The sequence below is a fragment of the Erpetoichthys calabaricus genome, chromosome 7 (genome assembly GCF_900747795.2).
Source record: "Erpetoichthys calabaricus chromosome 7, fErpCal1.3, whole genome shotgun sequence".
Classification (NCBI taxonomy): domain Eukaryota; kingdom Metazoa; phylum Chordata; class Cladistia; order Polypteriformes; family Polypteridae; genus Erpetoichthys; species Erpetoichthys calabaricus.
This window is the reverse complement of record NC_041400.2, coordinates 159803325-159824390: the sequence shown is the minus strand read 5'-3', so window position 1 is coordinate 159824390 and position 21066 is coordinate 159803325. Positions and strand designations below refer to the sequence as shown.

The window sequence follows — 21066 nt, the reverse complement described above, 5'->3', positions numbered from 1 at the left end:
AAAGGCAAACAAAACATGACGGCAAAACGAGAATTGAAGTGAAGAATGAGAAACAGTTTAAAAATAACCAGAAACAAAACCTGATGCCAGGGCTTACTTGTTATAGAAACTAACTCTTGCTAATAAAGATTTTGATTTCGGGACGTGAATCCACTGAGGGAAAAAGTAAAGAGGAAATGCTGTCATATTTATGCCATTGCTAGATGCAACAGTCACAGTCACATGAACCACAATGTATAGACAAAGGAAGTAACAGGACAGAAACTAAATAAAACTTTGTTAAAATAATTCAAAAATTATTAGTAAAACCAAAAACAAAATTTACATGCTAAAATATGCCAAATACACCACATATAAATATATGAAACGGGTTAACAATTACAGCTGAAATTTAAAAACAGTCTACTGAAACTTGAAGGGTGCAGCTATAACAACTGCACCCCCATACTGGGCTATTGTGCCTGCCTGCATTTTTAATTTAGTTTATGGGAGTCATGGGATTGTTATTCTCTCACAGTTTTTGAAATTGCGGCATTCATAGAAAAATCCTGTAACTATATTCACGGTCACTAAGTGCTTCAAGATTGGCACTGTACCAAGTGACTGCTCCTCTGAAGTGGATTTGAATCCTAGAAAAGTCACAGTCTGTGCGGAGTGTGCGTGTTCTTATATATCTAAGTCTGTTTCTCTAGGTAATCCGGTTTCAGTCCACATTCCAATGATCTTGATTGATAGTCTCAAAATTGACTGATTCTGCACGTGTGGCCTGTAATGATTGTCCTGGCCTTGCGCTGTTGGGACAGCCTTTAGCACTCAGAATAGGTGAATGGATGAATAGTTAAATGTCTCCATCCATGTTTATTTTTTGCATAGCAATTTTCAAAATTAACAACAGAAATATCTTTAAAATGGAAAGGAAAATATACCCAATAATATGGAGAATCTTGTAGTCAGAATGTATTTCCATCCATCCATCCATTATCCAACCCGCTATATCCTAATACAAGGTCATGGGGGTCTGCTGGAGCCAATCCTAGCCAGCACAGGGCACAAGGCAGGAAACAAACCCCAGGCAGAGCGCCAGCCCACCCACACCAGGGACAATTTAGATTTGCCAATGCACCTAACCTGCATGTCTTTGGACTGTGGGAGGAAACCCACGCAGACATGAGGAGAACATGCAAACTCCACGCAGGGAGGACCCGGGAAGCAAACCCGGGTCTCCTTACTGCGAGGCAGCAGCGCTACCAATGCGCCACCATGCCGCCCCAGAATGCATTTGTGTTTTAAATCTTAGTCTTATTGTTTTTGTCCAGCTGGAAACACCATCTGCCTTGTTGCAATTCTGGAAACTCTGCCCATATGCAGTGTTGTATGGTGATAACAGTTTTATGAGGACAAATGTACATCTGGCAGACAAATATGACGTTAATTGTTTTTTTTTATTTATTTATTCTTTTCTCTACATTTTAAGCATTTGTTGTAATTGTTCCATTCTGGTAAACAGAAATACTCAAACCAGACAGTTGTTGGGCATTATGAAAAGGCCTAAAAATTAGCCAAGCCTCTTTGCTCATGCCTTTAAATCAGATAGTGGAAATCAAATACAGGGTATTTTTAGCCATCCATAAATCTTTTAAACAGCATAGTTAGCCCTTTATAGGAATCATTCTGTTTGCCACAGCTTCAATTTGCTTGCTCTGGATCTGCAATCCATTGACTTTCTGTACCTTTTGTTTTTATTGCAAGGTGATGGGGAACCAAATAGAGCCCAGCTTAGAACAGGATAAAATACACACTCCATCATGGCTACCGTAGAGTCACCCATTCATCTTTCTTGCAGTTTTTTATAATAATGGAAAAGTTGAAGTCCCTGGAGGGTATCCACTTGATCATAAGGAGATCATGGAAAATTTTCACAACTAATGAGTTCAACTAAAGACTGAAACCCAGGTCTCTCTGTTTATGTAGCAAAAGCAGCTACTCTATAACCAACCCGGTCCCAATCCATTTGTTTGTATGTTTAGTTATTACCTGATGACTGCATGATGTACTAGTTCATCTCACGACTTCTCTTTCCATCTGATGCTGATGTAGAAAAGACAAAGCACAGAAAAAAAAGACAGCACTGAAAAAATAAAAACACAGAAAGATAAGAAAGATAAGGTGCAAGAAGACCCTTACAGCTGTAAAAAAAAACAAAAAAACAATCAAAACTACAGAGACCCCATTTAATTCTGAATGGTAAGACTGGTAAATAGCAAGACAGTGAAACAGCACCAGTTATTTGAGCAGATTCCCTCAGAAACTGGTCTTGTGTGAGTGTGGATGTGTGATTGATGATGCCTAGCAATGGGTTTGTTTCTGCCTAATGCGCAATGTTGTCTTGATAAGCTAAAAGCCCTCAGGCCTTTGAACTGGAATAAGTATATTTAATATTGTTATGTTTTGCATTACCTCTTCAATGGTCATTGTCTATGTCAAGTTTGCATATCTTCTGACACCTAACAGGGAATTTTCTGGATACTCTGGGGTCTGTCCACATCAAGATGGGCCCATCTGGTTAACTGGTGACTTTAAATTGGTCGTGTAGCTGACTGGCACTCTGGTTGGTTGCAACATGAAGTTGAATTTGGCAAGTTTAATAAATCAGAATCATAAATAGAAAATGTTAGATTTCTTTATAGCATTCTTTTTTTATTCACAGTACCTCTAATTTGGATGAAGCATGTTTGAGAATGTTGGATTATGCTTTCAAATACCTGCTGTATGTGTTATATACTGTATAGCATTTATAAGATGTAGTCAATATGTATCATTATCATATTTTTAAAGAGATTCTCTTTCTTTGCTGGGCTTAACACAGCACTGTGGTTATGTGTTCATTTGCCATACCCTTGCTGTTTTAGTCTATAATGTTTCAGTTGTCAATTTTCCAAGAAGGTAGAAAATCTTGATGTTGGCTCACACTCAAAAGATATTTTTTAACTCATTCAATATTCTACACACACTTTCATTTCAACCATACTAAACAATTTCTGATCATGTGTAGAGTCCAAACATGGTACTATAGACAGAGTTGTTATCTTTACATGCTATTACATGAGAGAGGGAGCGGCAGTCATGAGAGGTTCAGACACGTGGATACAGAGGAAAGGCGCTGAAGGTACGCGTAAGGGAAGAGACAGGACTTTTTTTTTAATCATTCTATTATTTGTCTTCGACAGGTTGTGTGTTAAGTTATTTATAATTTTAAACTCAATTTTTAATCAGGCATTTCAGGGATCTGTAAAACATCTGATGAATCTACATGATTTGATTATTTAAGCTGAATTGCTTTTGACTCTTTTCATTACCTCAGCACCTGAATAATCCTATCAAAAATGGCACTAACAAAAAGGATCTGGCAGAAATGCAGTGATAAAATCCCTCGGGTTTCTTAAATACATTCACTACCTTTCCATTGAGCATCCACTTCCAGATATGTCTGGTCTCTAGCAAGCTTAGATGTTTAATCAAAAGCATATTCCTCACTAAATATCATCTCTTTATATATAAAATCCAACATCTGTCTGTCTGTCTGCATGTCTGTCTGCTTTCCACTAAACGGATTTAGATTGGGTTTTTTGTATAATTTGCTTGAACATTCGGTTGATTTTGCAAATTCTCTCATTGCGCTATGTATCATAGTTCGATGCAGAACCGCTGTATTTGCACAAATCCGAGAGAGACTCAGTGGGCCAAAGGGAGGGGGGCAGGGCCCTCCTCATTCACACTCCAGCCTTGGGGAGTATCTTACTTCCACTTAGCTGATGAACGAGAGAACTACTTAACGGATTTTCATTGGGTTTTTTCTATATTTTGCTTGAACATTTCGGTTGATTTTGCATCTTCTCTCATAACGCTAAGAATCACAGTTCGCTTGCAGGAGAGATATATCTCCGAGACAGAGGCTGTGGGCTGATGTGAGGGGGAAGTGTGACGTCAGGAGTAGGGAGCTGGGCAGGGCCCTCCTCACTCAAGCAGCAGCGTCCATTCGATTCACTGTACCTCTGCCCACGTTTTGTAGTGTACCTTGCCTCCACTTAGCTAGCAATACCTGTTTGTTTATTGATTTCCTGTTTCACTACTACGGCTAGTATTGCATAATTTATAAAACCAACTAAGTCTGTATTTCAAAAGTATAATGTGGCTGTAATGGCTGGAACTTGCTGACCATAAGCTAAGCATACTTTGAGCATGTACGTATTTGTGAATCTAATTTGGTAAGTCATTCTCATTTACGGTATTTGCCCACTTAACTTAAATTTTTAAAAATACTAGCAGGGTTTCAAGGTTTGGGCCCAAACCAAGATTTCCCTGACTAAACCCATTTGCAAGGATCAACTTTGTATACCTGTGCCAAGTCCTAAAAAGGCCTCCTACGGGCACTTCCGTGATAAGGAACAGGTGTGTTTTGTTCCTAGAAAGGTCCTAAAGTGACCCTATTCTCAGTTTCTGGCTCTTTCTTATATAGACCTGAACAGTATGCCCCAAATCCCCATTTTAGCACGTGCAAATTTACATTCACCAACCTGTCACAAAGATACATTTGCAATATGTGGCTGCATTTTCCCCTTTCTTTTATATCTATAACCCCAGGTGATAAGATAGATTACAAAAACAAGAAAGATAGGAGGTTTATAGAGTTATTCATGCATTATACAGTGTATTAACCTAAACTTTCTAAACATACCTAAGCAGAAGTAAAGTAAAATGAGTGTGACAAGATAATACCAGTACAACCTGGATAAGCAGCAGTTTGTCTCGTTAGGTTCCAATATGCCTAGATAACCAGGTGGCTTTTATCTTAGTAAGATGACTGGTCTCTAGTCTAGCATTGCCTCTGGATGATGGACTGATAGAGACAGTAGAATTCCCTTTTAGTCAAAATGTATGCTGGTCTTTTGATTCCTTGATGTACTTTCAGGACCAATGGGATCCCATAATATACTGCCAACTGCCCTAGTTTAGTACTCATGCCCTTTGACCAATCCTGTTTAGGCCTGACATACTTCTGTCATCTCACCCCTCTACTGCAGCCCTGAGCTATGCCAGACTTGTTTTTTATTTTTACATGTTTACAACTTGCATGTAGAGATCAGTTTATACCAGTTCTGATCTGGTATTCTCTAAGTAGATCAGACACACATAGCAGAACAAATTTTTTGTAGATGGTTTTAAGATCTTTTCACAATTAAATTTTATAAAAGTTGTTTTTTTTCTCTAAATCCATACTTTGCATGCAGCAGTATAGGAAGCACACCACTTGTATTGCTTAGAAGTAGTCTCTGCGTGGCCTGGATTGAGTATTCTCCTATTAGCTCAGGCTATGAGGAGGTGCTTCTGAGCAAGATGTTATGAGTTTGTGACTGACTACCACCAGTTACCACATTGCAAATGTGTGAACGGAGATGCTGATGATGTTAGTCAACAACAAGAGACTTGGTGTAGTCGGCAAGATTTGCACTGTGTAGGGGTGGAGTGTATGGCTGTGTTGTACAGAAAAAGTGGGGGCTGCCTGGAGAGCTCAGCTGACATCACCAGGAAACACTCCACTTGCAGTTCTTAGAATCAGTATCTGTGTGGCCTGGATTAGGAGTTCTGCTATTACCTGTAAGGAGCTGCTTTTGAGTCAGACATCACAGGATTACGGCTGACCACCACCGCAATGCGAATGCATGAATGGAGATGTCTGTGGTGTGAGCCCATGATAAAACATGTGATCACTAAATAAAGTTCCCCAAGGGAAAAAATTGAGGACAAAACATAGCATATAGTCTTGTCTTATACCAATGGGGAATATGTATAAAATTGGACCGAGACAGTTTCAATATTGTGGATTTGCATACCAGACAAACACACTGATAGATAGATAGATAGATAGATAGATAGATAGATAGATAGATAGATAGATAGATAGATAGATAGACACAACCTTATACAGTATATTAGATTAGATTGAAATTGCTTTATTATTGTATACTATATATATTTCTTATACTTTATGAGGGTGCTACTGTATATAAAACAAAGGCTGATTCTAAAAAATACATGTTTAACTTCAAACAGTGTTTACATTTGCTTTAATAAAATATTAGAAAGTATAATTAAGTGTATTTATTTTCAGTTTTAGTTTATTTATTAAAAATTCATTTATATTGTAGGTGCTAGGCAGTTACAGGAGGACAAATAAAACCTTTGATAAGTTCATTAAGGAAATTAAATCAATTGCAAGCAAGCCTACAGAGAAACACTTCTTCAATGTCTCAGATGAAGTTGCTTTGGTTACAATTGTTGATGCCCTTGGAGAAAGGATCTTTGCACTAGAAGGTAAGAAATGTAAGAATTCTGGTAAGCAGATTTTTTAGACAGAGTTTGCATCCTAATTAACACTGAAAGTCTGCGATATGACAGGTGCTTTTACAGTCGTAGGAAATGGCTAATTCATAAAGCAAGGAGGATCCACAAGGTGTGTGTGTGTGTGTGTATGTGTGTGTGTGTATGTGGGGGACGTTAAGACATTATAACCACATGCCCATAGATACATTAGTTCACCGGGGCCTACTATTAAGAGGAGAGTAATTGGTGCATAAGCATGGATCCTTGTGAAGAAAAGCCAGAAACTGTTTAGCAATCCCAAAGCTCCACAACAGAAGTGGTTTTTTTGTTCTGTTTCCTTTGTTTTCTGGGAAAGAATATAAAACTCACTAAACTATTATTTAACATCAAAGATGGCATTATCATAAATAATAATAATAATAATAATAATAATAATAATAATAATACATGTTTCAATAGACATCTCATCCTTGGCTGGTTCCTGCCCAGTAAGGCAGAACTCAATTCCTTACATAACCACATTTTTTTATTAGATTATTAGATTAGATAAACGTTTTTATATTCCAAGGGGAAATTTAGATGCACAAAGTAGCAGAAACATAAAAAACAATGACTCACAGCACAAATAATACAACCAATCAATCAATCAGTAAAACAAATAAATAAATGTATACTATGCAGACATTTCAAATGAACTTAAAGAGTATGTCATGAGGAAGCTCTGAATTGCCTGATGGCAGTGGGCAGAAAAGATCCCCAGAGGAGCCTATTAGCACACCGTGGTGGAATGAGCCTCTGGCTATTCCAAGAGAGCACCTCCTGGAGGGTTAAGGAGGGGATTTTTTTGTGATGGCTTCCAATTTTTCCACCATCCTCTTTTCCACAACAGCTTCCAATATGTCCAGGGATGGAGCAGGCGTTCCTTATAAGTTTGTTCAGACACTGGCTGTTATGAACTGATAGAACCCTTCCATCAGCTTGCTCCGAGTCTGCTTAGTAAGTACAGCCTGCTCTGCCCTTTCTTATACAGCACCACTGTGCTGTCAGACCAGTCCAGTTTGCTGTTTATGTGAACCCCCAGGTACATGTAGCATACAGAATCATCTTAGAATCACCCACCAACATAAAGTGCACATCTCTGGAATGCTAGAGGAAAATGGTGTACCCAGAGAAAGTCTTATAGAGACATGGAGGGGATCTGGAAACTCCACACAGGTAGTGAACAGGGCAGGATTTGAACCCAGTCTCCTGGAACCATAAAGCAGCAACATAAATCATTTTACCACTGAAATAAATGTCATTTTCTTAAATTAAGTAATACCTTTCAATTAAGAACACAGCAATATAATCTTCTAAGGCAATACAGTAAATGAAGTAGGCACCCATTGGTTTGGAACTGGGTCTATGCAATATTTGGCTGCAGTATGTCAACAAACTCTGGCTATTGTAATGGAAATAGCCCAACAGGATGTTATGTTTTGTGGGAAATCCTCCAGCAGTTTGGAAGCAAGAAAATATTTTTGTTCAAGGCTGTGTAAAATGGTGTGCTAAGTGATAAGTACCATATTTTTCTGTATTGTGGTATTGACTGAAAATGATACTAAACACTGTGCATCAATTATTAATAAAGTTTTCTTGATTCGTTAAGCAGTTGACAGTAAAATACACAAAACTATTCCTATTTTAACACACATATTGTTGCCTTAAAGTTGACAATGAAGCTCTTTGTGTACAATAATACATATGCAGTCCTGTTATTCTGATTAATACAGATTTCCACTGTATGTAAATGTTAGAGTAGCCTGGTGATCCTCTGTTTCCAATTTCAGTTTAAAACAATCCTTACCTGTGAAAACATCCATCCATCCATTATCCAACCCACTATATCCTAATATGGGGTCACAGGGGTCTGCTGGAGCTAATCCCAGCCAGTACAGGGCACAAGGCAGGAACAAACCCTGGGCAGGGTGCCAGCCCACCGCAGGGCACACACACTCACACACCAAGCACACACTAGGGACAATTTAGGATCGCCAATCCACCTAACCTGCATGTCTTTGGACTGTGGGAGGAAACCGGAGTACCCGGAGGAAACTCACGCAGACATGGGGAGAACATGCAAACTCCACGCAGGGAGGACCTGGGAAATGAACCCAGGTCTCCTTACTGCGAGGCAGCAGCACTACCACTGTGCCACCGTGCCGCTCCTGTGAAAACAATTAATCCACTTATTTTCTGCTGGCTAAAACTTGGAGTAATCTAAGCAAAGAAAATACAGAATTTCTAAGGGCACAAGACACACACACTACAAAGGTCTGGATCTGCTTAAAAAAGTACAGAGTACTACAGCTACAGGTCAAAGTTCACATGAACTTATCTTTAAAGTTTACCAGAACGCTTCCTTAGTTTATTTACTGTTTGCTATTGGCTCAGTTCCTTTGATTCTTTTGTGCCTTTTTAATTAATGCTTACTTAAGCATTTGCTTGCTTTCATTCTCTTGAAAGTGAGGGGTTTTTCTCACTGTTCGGTTGAATTTGAACTATACTATACGCTCCTGTCCCTGTCGTTTTTAATGTGTGTCTTCTTGGGTGCTGTATGATTTCTTCATTCATAATTCCACTTAAAATTCTTGTTTACATGTGTTTGGGAGTCACATTAGCTTCTCTTTCTTGTGCTCATGTGTTGTGTTCATGTGCTATGCCAAGTGCAACCATTTAAATGGCTTGTATTCTAACACTTACACTCCCAAGTGGTAACTACTGAGGGAGAATAACTTTACTGTCCAGATTCATTGAGTTGTGTCATAACCCTGACCTCTCACCTGACTTTGTTATATAAAATTATCTGGCTATGTTATATATTAAAAGAATGAAATGTTCACCTAACTCTGTTCTTTTGCTTTTTTTATTTTCACAAGCAAAAGGACAGATAAAATCTTGAAATTTGTTTAGTAAAAATCAGGCCACAGTGATCACTCTTTCCTCCTAAACATCCAACTACAAATGTATGTGAGCAGAATGCAGCAGGAAGACAAAATGTTAATAATGATAATAATTCTTAACATTTATATAGCACTCTTCTCACTACTCAAAGCACAGGGATGACCCGCCATGTGAACCCCTGATCTCCTTACTGTGAGAGAGCAGTGCTACCACTGTGCCACCTGAATTCTTGAAGTTACCTATGAAATCTTCCATAGCATGTTACATGCAGAATTATAACTGGCCTGAAAGTCTAGCGCATTGATTCTTAACCTTTTTTGAGTCACGGACCCCTTTAAGAACCTGATGAAAGCTATGGACCCCCTTCCCCAGAAATATTCACATAAGCACAACTTTGCATGTAGCTGACTGGTGGCAAATGCTGGTCAGTGCATCAATTTATGCATTACAACTTTGCTCGATTTTTATTTGACATTACTAAAGTAACCTATTAAAATATACATTTCAGGATATATTTTGATGCACTGTTTACTTTTTTACAATTCTAGGACCTCTGATCATAAATGGTAAAGAATGTTATACATTCTTTACCATTCTACAGAATATAAATGTTTTACATTATATGACCAAAATATTTTGGACAACTGACCACCACACCTACCATATATGAACTTGTTGGATATTCCATTCCAAAACCCATGGGCATTAGCATAGAGTTGCCTCTGCTGTGTGGCTATAATAGCCCCCACTCTTCTGGGAAGACTTTCCATAAGACTTGGGTATGTGTCTGTGAGATTTTGTGAAAATTTAGTGAAAAGAGTATTTGTGAGTTCACAAACAGATGTTAGATGAGAAGACCTGACTCACAATCATCATTCCAATTCATCCCAAAGGTGTTCAGTAGGTTTGAGGTCAGGGCCCTGTGCAGGACATTTAAGTTCCTCCATGTCTTTATGGACCTCGCTTTGTTTACGGAGTCACAGTCATGCTGGAACAGAAAAGAGCCTTCCCTAAACTGCTGCCACAAAATTGGAAGCACACAGTTATTAAAAATGACTTTGTATTCTGTACCATTAAAGGTATCCATTACTGGAACCAAGAGGCCTAGACCAAACCCTGAAAAACAACCCAAGACCACTATCCCTTCTCTACCAAACTTTACATTAACTTTACTTAGCATTCACCTGGTTTGCACCAAACCCAGATTCATCCACCAGATTGCTAGATAGTGAAGTGTGACTCATCACTCCAGAGAACACATTTCCACTGCTCCATACTCCAATGGGGGCATGCTTTACCCACCTTAAGTCTTGACCCTTCCACTTTGAGCTCTACACATTTTACTGCCAGTGTTTTCAATGAAGACTGCATGGCCATGTGCTTCAATTTATGAACTTGCTAATAATGAGTGTGGATGAAATGACTGAACTCAATAAACTGGAGGGATGTCAACATATTTTGTCCATATAGTGTGTTAGGACAGCTGTTTCTTTATTCATAGTTATTGATTAATTTAATAATCAGTGTGCCAAATGCTTGCTGGAATAGGCTTCAATGTCCCTGTGACCATGCTCTAGATAAGTGAGTTTGGAAAATGGATGAATTTTAGAACTAAATATATCTTATTTTCAAAATGTTTAAACATAGATATACCAATATGAATAAAAATGAATTAATTGTGGGATGGTATTTAAATTTTTGAAAGAGAATGCTAGTTTTAAAAAACAATAATATGTTTAGTTAAAGGTATTTACAATTATAAAAATACCAGTAACAGTGCACTGCACGATAACGTGCATTGAATACACTTGACTTAAGCGTTCATAGTTTTCCTCCTCTTTCTTTGTACCTTTAGCATTTATTTGCTCAGAAGTTGATGCGCTTGCTGCTTCCTAAGCAGCTCTTCTTTTCTCCTTCCTAGCGGCCCGCTTCTTTTCTTTTGTCGGCAGCTTTTCACGTTAAAACTGATTAAGTCAGTGTTTGTGTTGAAATTACTTTGTACGTTTTCCTTAATTTTTCCCTTAAGCTGGCACTTAAGTCTTCAATCTGCCTCAAGAATGATTTAAGATATGAAGAGGTAGGGGAAGTGATGGTGAAGGTGGTAGGGATGAGAATGGCGCCTGTAGCTGCTGGGCGCTGCCGAGAGTTGATTCTACAATGAAATGAAGTAAAAATATAAAGAGGAATAACCTTGGAGGTCAATCATCACCCCGAAAGCGGATAGTAGATGTCACGTAGTATATGTGTACCAAATTTCAGGTCAGTAGGTCAAACGGTTTGCGAGCTACAGGTGATTTAAAATCCTGGACAGACAAATGGACAGCCACAGTAGCGTATTATATATAAAGACAAGTCACTGATATTCAAAACTGCTCTTTTCTTGATATCATCTTTGTAAATTTAAAAACATTTTTTAATCCACTGTTTTAGTTCACTTTCCAGTGATGAAATTGCTGAGAAATAAATGAATTATAAGGGCATACATACATATTATATATATATATATATATATATATATATATATATATATATATATATATATATATATATATATATATATACACTTTAGCCATATATACTGAATTTTATATACACCACACAAATGACTGCTACATTATATAATCAGGTTTTTCTTTAATATCAGAAATGATTCATGTTAATACCAATGTAAAATAATAATGATAATATAATCTGGATAATATAAAACAGACATAATACACATAGTATTATATAGGCAATTCAAGAAATGCCAAAGTTATAAATTGTGTGCTGACCAGTTCAGCCATTAGGCAGAAATCCAGCCTTCAAGTATTTCTGTTTCTCACAAATACAGGATCTAAATCTGCTGGTAATGAACAATGCTCCAAGCTTGCAAAATAAGGAGCAGGACAGGAAGAAAAATCTCTGCATGTATTCAAAATCTGTATCAACTCAATGTCAAGATTAGGAAGAGAAAAGGGATAAAAGCAAACTTGCAGAAAACCAAACAAATAAAACTACAAATATGCACCTGACGAAAATAGAGAAACAAGGACTTGCGGTGTAAAGAGTGCCACTGGGGTACATTGATTGGGGTACATGCTGCTATTTGGAGAACCACAATAATGGTTCCTGCAGGTTCTAAAATGTTAAGGCCAAACTTCACTAGTATGTAAAAATAATATATAAGAATATAACCAGGTTAAGGAAGTCAGACAGCCGTATTGAGTCTGTTTATAAGTCAGGGTTTGTATTGTTTAAAAAATGCCACCCTAGGCTACCACCTAAGGGATGCTCAGAGCTAGGTTGCCTGGTGCTTTGTGCCTGATAGGGTCTCCCCTGGTGAACAGGTTTGGGCTGAAAAGTCAGACAAGGAACGATTGATGATGATAGCTCGACAGCTCGTGATGGTACAAATTAGAGGAAAGTGTCATAGGATTACTGGGACCCATACCTGGAGCTAGGCCTGGGGATGGTGTTCACCGATGAAGACCTGGTGGTTGGCCAACAGAACATTAAACCAGATGGGCTTAGCCCAAAATGGTGATGTGAATCTGTCTTGTAGGCTCAGCATCTTGGGTGTGATGCCACTTTAGTGATTGGCTTTGGCGGGAAAGATCTAGACAGATTACACCCTGGCAATGGAGATTGGCTTTGGGAACTCTGAACATCATCTCTCTGACAGGGAAGGAACCTGAGCTGGTGCTGGAGATGGAAAAATACCAGCTAGGTATAGCTGCAATCACTTCCACACATACAGTAGCATGGGTTCTGAAACTTCTTGATTGTCTGTCTCCTACTCTATGTGAAAGATCTCAGGTATGGTGATACTCACAAGCCCTTTAGCTGAGGGCCGTGCAATTGGAGTTTTTTTTAGTAGATGAGAGAGTTGCCTCAATGTGGCTATGAGTCACAGAGGAAAACTGTGACTGTCATTTGTCCATATGTACCAAACAACTGTTCAGAGAATTTAGTCTTCTTAGAGAAGATGTGTGAGGTGCTTGAAAGAGTGCTGCTTCCCACTGACTCTGTAGTCTGATTGCATGTCTTCAATGCTTACATCCGTAATGATGAACATAAATATATTTGGAGGAATGTGATTGGTAGGAACAGCCTTCCAGATCTACACTAAAATGGAGAGTTGTTATTGGATTTCTGTGTTAGACATAGATTGTCAATAACAACACCATGTTTGAACATAAAGAGGATTGTAAGTGTACCTGTACCTGTTACCAGAGCACCTTGTCCAGAAGACTGATAAACTTTTTTAGTTGTGTCATTTGACTTAAAGCCATATGCTTTGAGCTGTCAGCTGATCATCACTTTGTAGTAGGTTGAATTCAAAGTGTGGGGTGTAGGCCAAATATACTAGGTTATCCTTTATGAGCAGTTAGGGTGTCCTGAAAATGTATGGCTAAGGCTTCCATTCTTAAGGAGTTCAATTCCTTCCTCTGAAAGAATTTCTTCTATGTGCAAAGTGAAGTCAGGGATATTGAGTCCGAATGGACTCTGTTAAATACCTCAACTGTGGAAGCTGCTGTTAAAAGCTGTGGTCTTAAGGCAGTCGGGGCATCCCATGGCAGCAACCCTAGAAAATGATAGTGGACACTAGAGGTGAATGAAACTGTTAAGCAGCAGAAATTAGGTTTCTTTATGTGATGGCTAAGCTGACACTCTGTGATAGGGTGATAAGCTTAGCAATTCAGGAGTGCCTCAGAGTAGAGTTGCTGCTTCTCCAGATCGAGATTGAGGTGGTTTGGGCGTGTCTTAAGGATGCCCCCTAGGGAGCTACCCTTAGAGCTGCTCAAGACATGTCCCACTTGTGGGGGACCCCGTGGCACACCCAGGACTTGCTAGAGGGATTTTATCTCTCAGCTTACTTGGGAATGCTTGGAAAATCCCAAGTAAGAGGTGGAATCTATAGCTGGGGACATGAAAGTTTGGGTTGACCGCCTTGGCTAGCTGTTACAATGACCCCCTACCGGAAATGCAATTTTAGAAAATGAGATGAGATAAGGTGAGATGATCTTGTTCGAAAAGATGATGACAAAAATTCTTAAGAGAATGAGTTGTGCTTGCAAACATAAATATACATTTTTTTTCACTGTATTGGACCAGCCCGGATAATTTCAGTTCATCTGGTAATGTGACAGTTTTATTTCTAAACACTTTTAATTTTCCCTCTTGTGTACATTCTTTAAATGTATTATGTTATAAAAATCCCCTTCCTGTGTGAAGATCCTATTGAAAGATACAAAAATGCTTACTGTAACATTACTTTGTCTGCAAAGGAATTTGTTCTGTAAAATGAAGAAATAGTAATACATTTAGAAAGGGAAGTAGATCCCTTGATTCATTAAATTCACTAGGACAGCTAGTACCTAAGTGGCCCCCAAGGCTCATCGTTTTTCTACTCAATATGGTGTCTGCTTCAGTTACATTACTTGGAGGTTTGATTCAAACTGAAGTACTTCTTGATTTCTGTTGAATTCACTTAAGCTTAATCTCTGTTTGAGCCCACAAGAAATTGATGTTTTATGTGATGGCTAAGTTACATTACTTGGAAATGAAACTGAAGTACTGATGAAAAACTTTATAGCATCTCACATGGTTCTCTCTGTTTAAAACTGAACAGAGTAACTTCAAATAGAAGGTCAGAACAGAATATGCCTTTTAGCCCATACAGTAGATGCATTTAGTTGCTGTTCTTTGTCTTCTTACGTGTGAGTTTAATTGTACACATTACTTTAAATGTAATCTCACTTATACATTATAGTTATTTTATCATAGCTTACTTGTATTTTTATTAACTACTCTGAAGATCCAGCTTAAGTCAGTAGGTTATCACCTGCTAGGAGAATAAGGATGGACCTGACCAGACTCCAAGTTCAGGCTGTTTCTAATGAGTTTGCACGCAGTTTGTGTGAGGAACTTGCAGACTTTGGTGCAACTGCTGATCCTAATGTGATGTGGGAGACCTTCTATGACAAGACCCTGAAGGTTGCTGAGGGTTGTGTTGGTGTTACCGGTGTTCCCAGAAGGAGGTGTTTCATCTTGCAGGGCACCCTGGATATCATCGAGATGAGTTGTAGCGTATGGGTTCTGTACCGGGAACTAAGAAAGATGGCTGCGAGAGCTCTGAGGACAGATAAGGAGGCATTTGTTATAGAAATCTGTGAACAAGTGACACACCATCTATGGTCTAGTGACAGACATCCTGCTTACTATGGAATCAAAGCATTATATACATCCAAATCTCTTCCTCAGAGAGTTACAGCTGGGGCGGGTGATGGAATACAGTAGTCCTTACGGGTGATGTTGCAATTGCGACCTACTGGGCTGGCTACTTTGAACAGCTGTTTAAAATTGATCCTCTGGCTAGAATGTTGGACATCTCTGGGTCCACGGTTCTTGAGGCTGATCCTCCAATTAGCTGGGAACCACCCATTCTCACTGAGATTGCACAGGTGATGAACCAGCTGAGGGCAGGGAAAGCTGTAGGGATCTTGTGGTATCCACAGTGAACTTATCCAGGCTGGTGATAAGGCTGTCCTCCTTGCATTGCAAGCAATCTTTGCTTCCATTTGGGAGATTCCAACTGACTGGAGAATGTGACTTGTCATCCCTATCTGGGAAGGGAAAGGTGATTGCCTGGATAGTGGTAACTACAGAGGGATAACACAGTTCTCGGTGCTGGGTAAGGTTCTTGCAAGGGCCATGATTACTTGCTCACCTACCAGCGATTGGAGCAGTCTAGTTTTATGCCTAAGAAGCCTACCATTGACCGCATTGATCCTGTAAATGCGACTATCAACAGAGTTTCTTTGCAGCCTTTGTCGATTTTCATAAAATGTTCGACTCTCTTAGTCGACCTGACCTGTGGGACATCCTGAGACTTCGTGGGATTCCCCCAAAGTTGCTGGAAATCATGGCTGGTTTGTACACTGGTAATATGAGTGCTGTGCAGAGTGGAGGCAGAACATTTTCACAGTTGATTCTGGGGTTCTCAGAGGTGTGTTCTTGCTCCTACTCTGTTCAATGCTTTCATGGACTGGGTGTTGGGCAGGGTTGTGGGGTCTAATGGCTGTGGGGTATCTGTTGGTGAAGAAAGATTCACTGATCTTGACTTTGTTCATGATGCTATGATCTTTGCGGAGTCAAAGGAAGCTCTGATGGGGGCTCTCGAGAGACTGAGCGAGGAATCTGAGTGTCTGGGCTTGTGAGTGTCTAGGATAAAAACCAAGATCCAGGCCTTTAATGACCTCTTGGGCACAGCCATCAGCAGTGTGTTTGTCTGCGGAGAGAGTGTCGACCTTGTCAAGAGGTTAACTTATATATGAAGTAAGTAGACAGATTGGGAAAGCATGGGGGTAAGGTAATGATGTCACTGAAAAGGGGTGTGTGGCATTCCCAAAATCTTTGCAAAAGAATGAAGGTCCAAGTCTTTAGAATCCTGGTGCTTATTGTTTTGCTGTATGGCTGAAAGACATGGATGCTATCCAGCGATTTGAGACGAAGACTCAACTCCTTCGGTACTGTGTCTCTTCAGAGAATCCTTGGGTGCCGGTGGATTGACTTTGTGTCAAACGAGACGTTGCTCATGAAGTCCCTAGTGAGACTAGTGAGACATGGCACAACGGCCATGTAATGTAATTCCCTGAGGGTGAGCAAGCTCACAGGATCTTCATTATTAAGGACCCGAGTGGCTGGACCAGATCACGGGGACGTCCACGTAACACCTGGCTGTGGCAGATAGAGGGTCATTTCCAAGGAGTAGGATTAGACCGCGTGTCTGCCTGGGGGGTTGCCAATTGTAATCCCGAGCTGTTTTGTCGTGTGGTGGGTGTGGCAACACGCTTTACCAGTGCATGCTCCCCAACCTGACCTTACTTCCTCTATGCCTAGGTGTTGAAATCCTTTACACAGTGTTGCATTTCATTAGATCCATTCAATGACAGAACCAAATAATCAGATTAGTTGCACAAGAAATTTAATATTAACAATATTTAATTGAAAGAAAACATGTTTTTTACTTATTGTAATTGTGGCAAAATAAACAATTTCTTATTTTTTAAACAAGTTAGAAAATGTACAATATGTGTGGCATAATATTCAGGTGCCTTCTGGGATTGGGTTAACTGTTTTGAAAGTTGGAGAGTTTTACATTTTTTATTTACTTCATGAAAGAGATATTTTTATTAAATATTTTGTCACGACAGTGTGTGTGATGTGTGATAGACTGATGTGGTGTGAGACTGCCACGTTACTGTTTGCATAGGCAGCACATTCAGGAATAAGCTGAAGGCATGCATGCATGATTCAGCGGCCATTTCCATAGCTTGGACTGACTGCTGAGGACCTGTTGGCCATTTAAAAGAGAAGTACTGTATGCAAATTATACAAGTTGTTTGTATCGAAAAAGACATGCAAGTTATGATTATTACAATAGCTTATTTAGTCAATAGCTTTATTAATTGTATTAACTTAATAGAATGTCACAATGGCACAGTGCATTTAGGTAAAATCTCCTAAGTGCTCAAATTGCCGTACTCGCATACAATAATATGCATTATACTGTACAATGTATAATTATATTTGTTGACTGTTGACATATTTATATTAGCTGTGCTCTTTTAAAAATGCTTTTGAGGAAAAAAGGTACCCTTTATTATTGGTTTATTTTATTATCCTCATGAATCCACTGGGAGGGGCCTTTAAACCCCATCCATACTCAAAACTGGAAATAAAGCTGGGTTAAAACCAACAGGTAAAAACCTTCTAAAAGAATCTGTCACAGAAAGTAGTCTTCTTCACGCTAAGAATATGTCTGCCTTTGTAAGCAAAAATTAAAACAATGATAGATCTCATAGCCAAGTCTTAAATAAAATGGCCCCTATAATGCAAAAGATAGCTGAAAAATGTACAGTGAATGATTAGTAATTATTCAATAAGCACAATACATCAGTTGAAATTATTATCGTGGTACTTTCCATATTTTTAATTGCACTCTCTGATGTTATTCCTGTTTTAAAACTAACTGAAACTCTTTCTAAAACTTCCAGCTACGTCAGATAGTCTGGCAGTATCATTTGAAATGGAAATGGCACAGGCTGGATTTAGTGCCCATTCTTCAAAGGTAAGCTCATTAGTTTCTTGAAATACTTGTACACTGTGCATGAAGTTTATATTCCCTAACATTCTCTAATTGTACCTGCCAGTGTTACATCTCTGGCTGGGGTTCAAAGTCCTATTTTATGTCTTTTTTTCAATTTTGAACCCTTGAGGTATGTTAATATTTTGTTTATTACCTTCTTTGTTTTCTATGCCTGTACTGTGCTCCATGTGCTTTGTGGGTGGTCCTCCACCTACCAATCACTGCCAGGAACTGCCCTGCACACTATAAATCTCCCATAGTTCCTGGCAGATCATACCAAATGTGATAGGGAGTCGGTGAGTTTTTTGTTTTTTTTGGCGTTCTACTGTACTTTTGTGATTTTTTTCTGGATTCCTGACCATTTTTCTCTGTTTTTGACTTGGATTGTATATTGGTCTTATTTGCTTTGAATTGCCCTTGCTGACAACTCCTTTTTACCTTGTGTACCCTAGGGAGCTTCATATACTTAAAGAGAATTTTTGGGATAATAAATCTTATACAGTATTTTTAAAAAATTTCTACGTGGCCCTTTTTTATCTGTTCAGGTTTTTTTTTAACAGGATTTCTCCCTCTAGTGGTCATTTTTGGAAGTGCTTTGTGACTTGCATGCTTTCAGATTCCCAATCATAACAGCCAGGTTCCAGACAAAGAAATCTTGAAAATATTTATTTATATATTTATTTTTGGTTTATCCTATGAGATAGTTATTAACCTTATGTGTACTTTCCTCTCCTTCTTTTCTTGTCCAGCAACTAAGATTTCTAAAATCCAAGTTGTCTTCAATCAATCCAAAAACATATATTGTTTCATAAGAAATTTTCACCAGAGTTTCAAACCGTACATTCATTTGTGGGTTTAGGCTCTGTTCTGATTTGTACTCTGGTATTCTGAAAATATAGCTCAACAATGTACTGGCCTTAAAGGACTTCTCAGACTGACCAGATACAGACACACTGATCCAATATTACTCCAAGGTTGTCTTTGCTTAGATTTGCTGAATAGTTTATATATATTTTATTCACTAGGAGGCTTCGCCCCCCTGCTTGCTTTGCTTGCCAACCCCATGGCCTGCGCTATGCACCAGCCACTTCATCATCCGTCTACTTACTTCAGCATTTCTGCCGCTCGTGGATGTGGATTTCAATTTCACCAAACAACAAATCTTTTAATTCTCGTGGTTATGCCTCTTCATTGTGAAACCACACTACTTTTCCCTGATGGCAACATGAATTAGACAATCTACAAGTCTCCAACTTAAAGTTTAAATTTGAACAATATTTTCAATCTCTTTTCACTGTTCCATTATTTCACCGATTAATAATTTCTGTTTGTTTGTGCTAATGTGATCTTTACTATAATTTTTTTGAGACTTTCGAATTTTAGTGCTTTCATTATCTCTAACCTGCTCTGCATGTGTATCATGCCAATGTTTTTGAACCTTTTTACAACGCTCTACGTTGTCATCTATTCTTTGTCTTTTATTTCCGGCCCCAGGTGTGGTTAAATCTCTTAGCACAAAGTCTCCTCTCGCGGGACGTCAAAGTATCTCTCTGAAAAAGTCTCATCTCGTCCCAGGACTTTTTTTATATAATAGAGAGATATATTGTTCAAACATGCTTAATGTAGATATAGCATCATGGAGACTGTAAGTTAGGTCTATGTAATAATAATAATAATAATAATAATACATTTTATAGCTGTCTAGACAAGTCGTCGTGACAGTAAACATGCTATAAACACATAAACCTGTAAATAGCATGTAAATAATATACTCATCTCTAGGTGCCTTACAAAATAAAAAATATAAAACAATGAAACTGAATAAAAATACTTAAAATTTTTAAAAAAAGCAAAAAGTTGCTGAAGATGGTTATATTATCTTAAAACCAGACTCTATTGGTTCCACCCAATCCTATATTTTGACTAACATTTCATTTTTTAATCAGTCTGCAGCATTTTCATTAGAATTACACCTGGTTGTTTGGATATCCCAGAATGTTTTGCTGATTCTGTGACACCCTCAACTCTACATGTGCTCTTAATACTCCGCTGTGTTTCAGAACTCTGGGCAGTAATCCCTGGGTTAAAAGTTGGTTTTTTTTCCTACAGATATTCAGTCATAGTGCTAATTGTTAGGGACAACTGTACAAAGTTTCTGGTGCACAGCAGCATTTATAAAATACAGTAAACCATATCAGCTAATTGTATCTTTCATTTCATCAAGATCAGATTAAAAATACTTATATGGGCCAAAATCAGTGCACACAAAACAATTTTACAATTATTTATTTAGTCATTGGTTTACACCAGATCCACGAGATATGTCTTCAGTGAAGTTTTGCAGGAATTAGCCAGATGGGTCATATGTGGTTAGTTTAAAACATTATTGCCTTAAACATTTATTTATACATCCTCATAACTGACAATAAAACAGGTTTAATATTCAGTAAAATACTGATGAAAACTATTGCAATGCTTTTATGACATATACTGTACTGTCTCACATCTTCTGCAATGAAACGTGTGAAATGATCTAGGTGGTGTTCTCTACCATTCTGCCAGTATTTGCATTTTTATAAATGTGAGCCACAGTTACACAAATTTGTGAA

At 38.5% G+C, this 21066-nt stretch overlaps 1 protein-coding gene across 1 annotated transcript in view; it reads left to right on the top strand.

Moving 5' to 3' along the window:
- The window catches only part of itga1 (integrin, alpha 1), a 209114-nt gene that overhangs the window by 98207 nt on the left and 89841 nt on the right, over window positions 1-21066 (top strand). Inside the window, 2 exon segments of the mRNA XM_028805627.2 lie at window positions 6207-6372; window positions 18366-18439. Of these exon segments, the coding sequence (XP_028661460.2) occupies window positions 6207-6372; window positions 18366-18439 (240 nt within the window).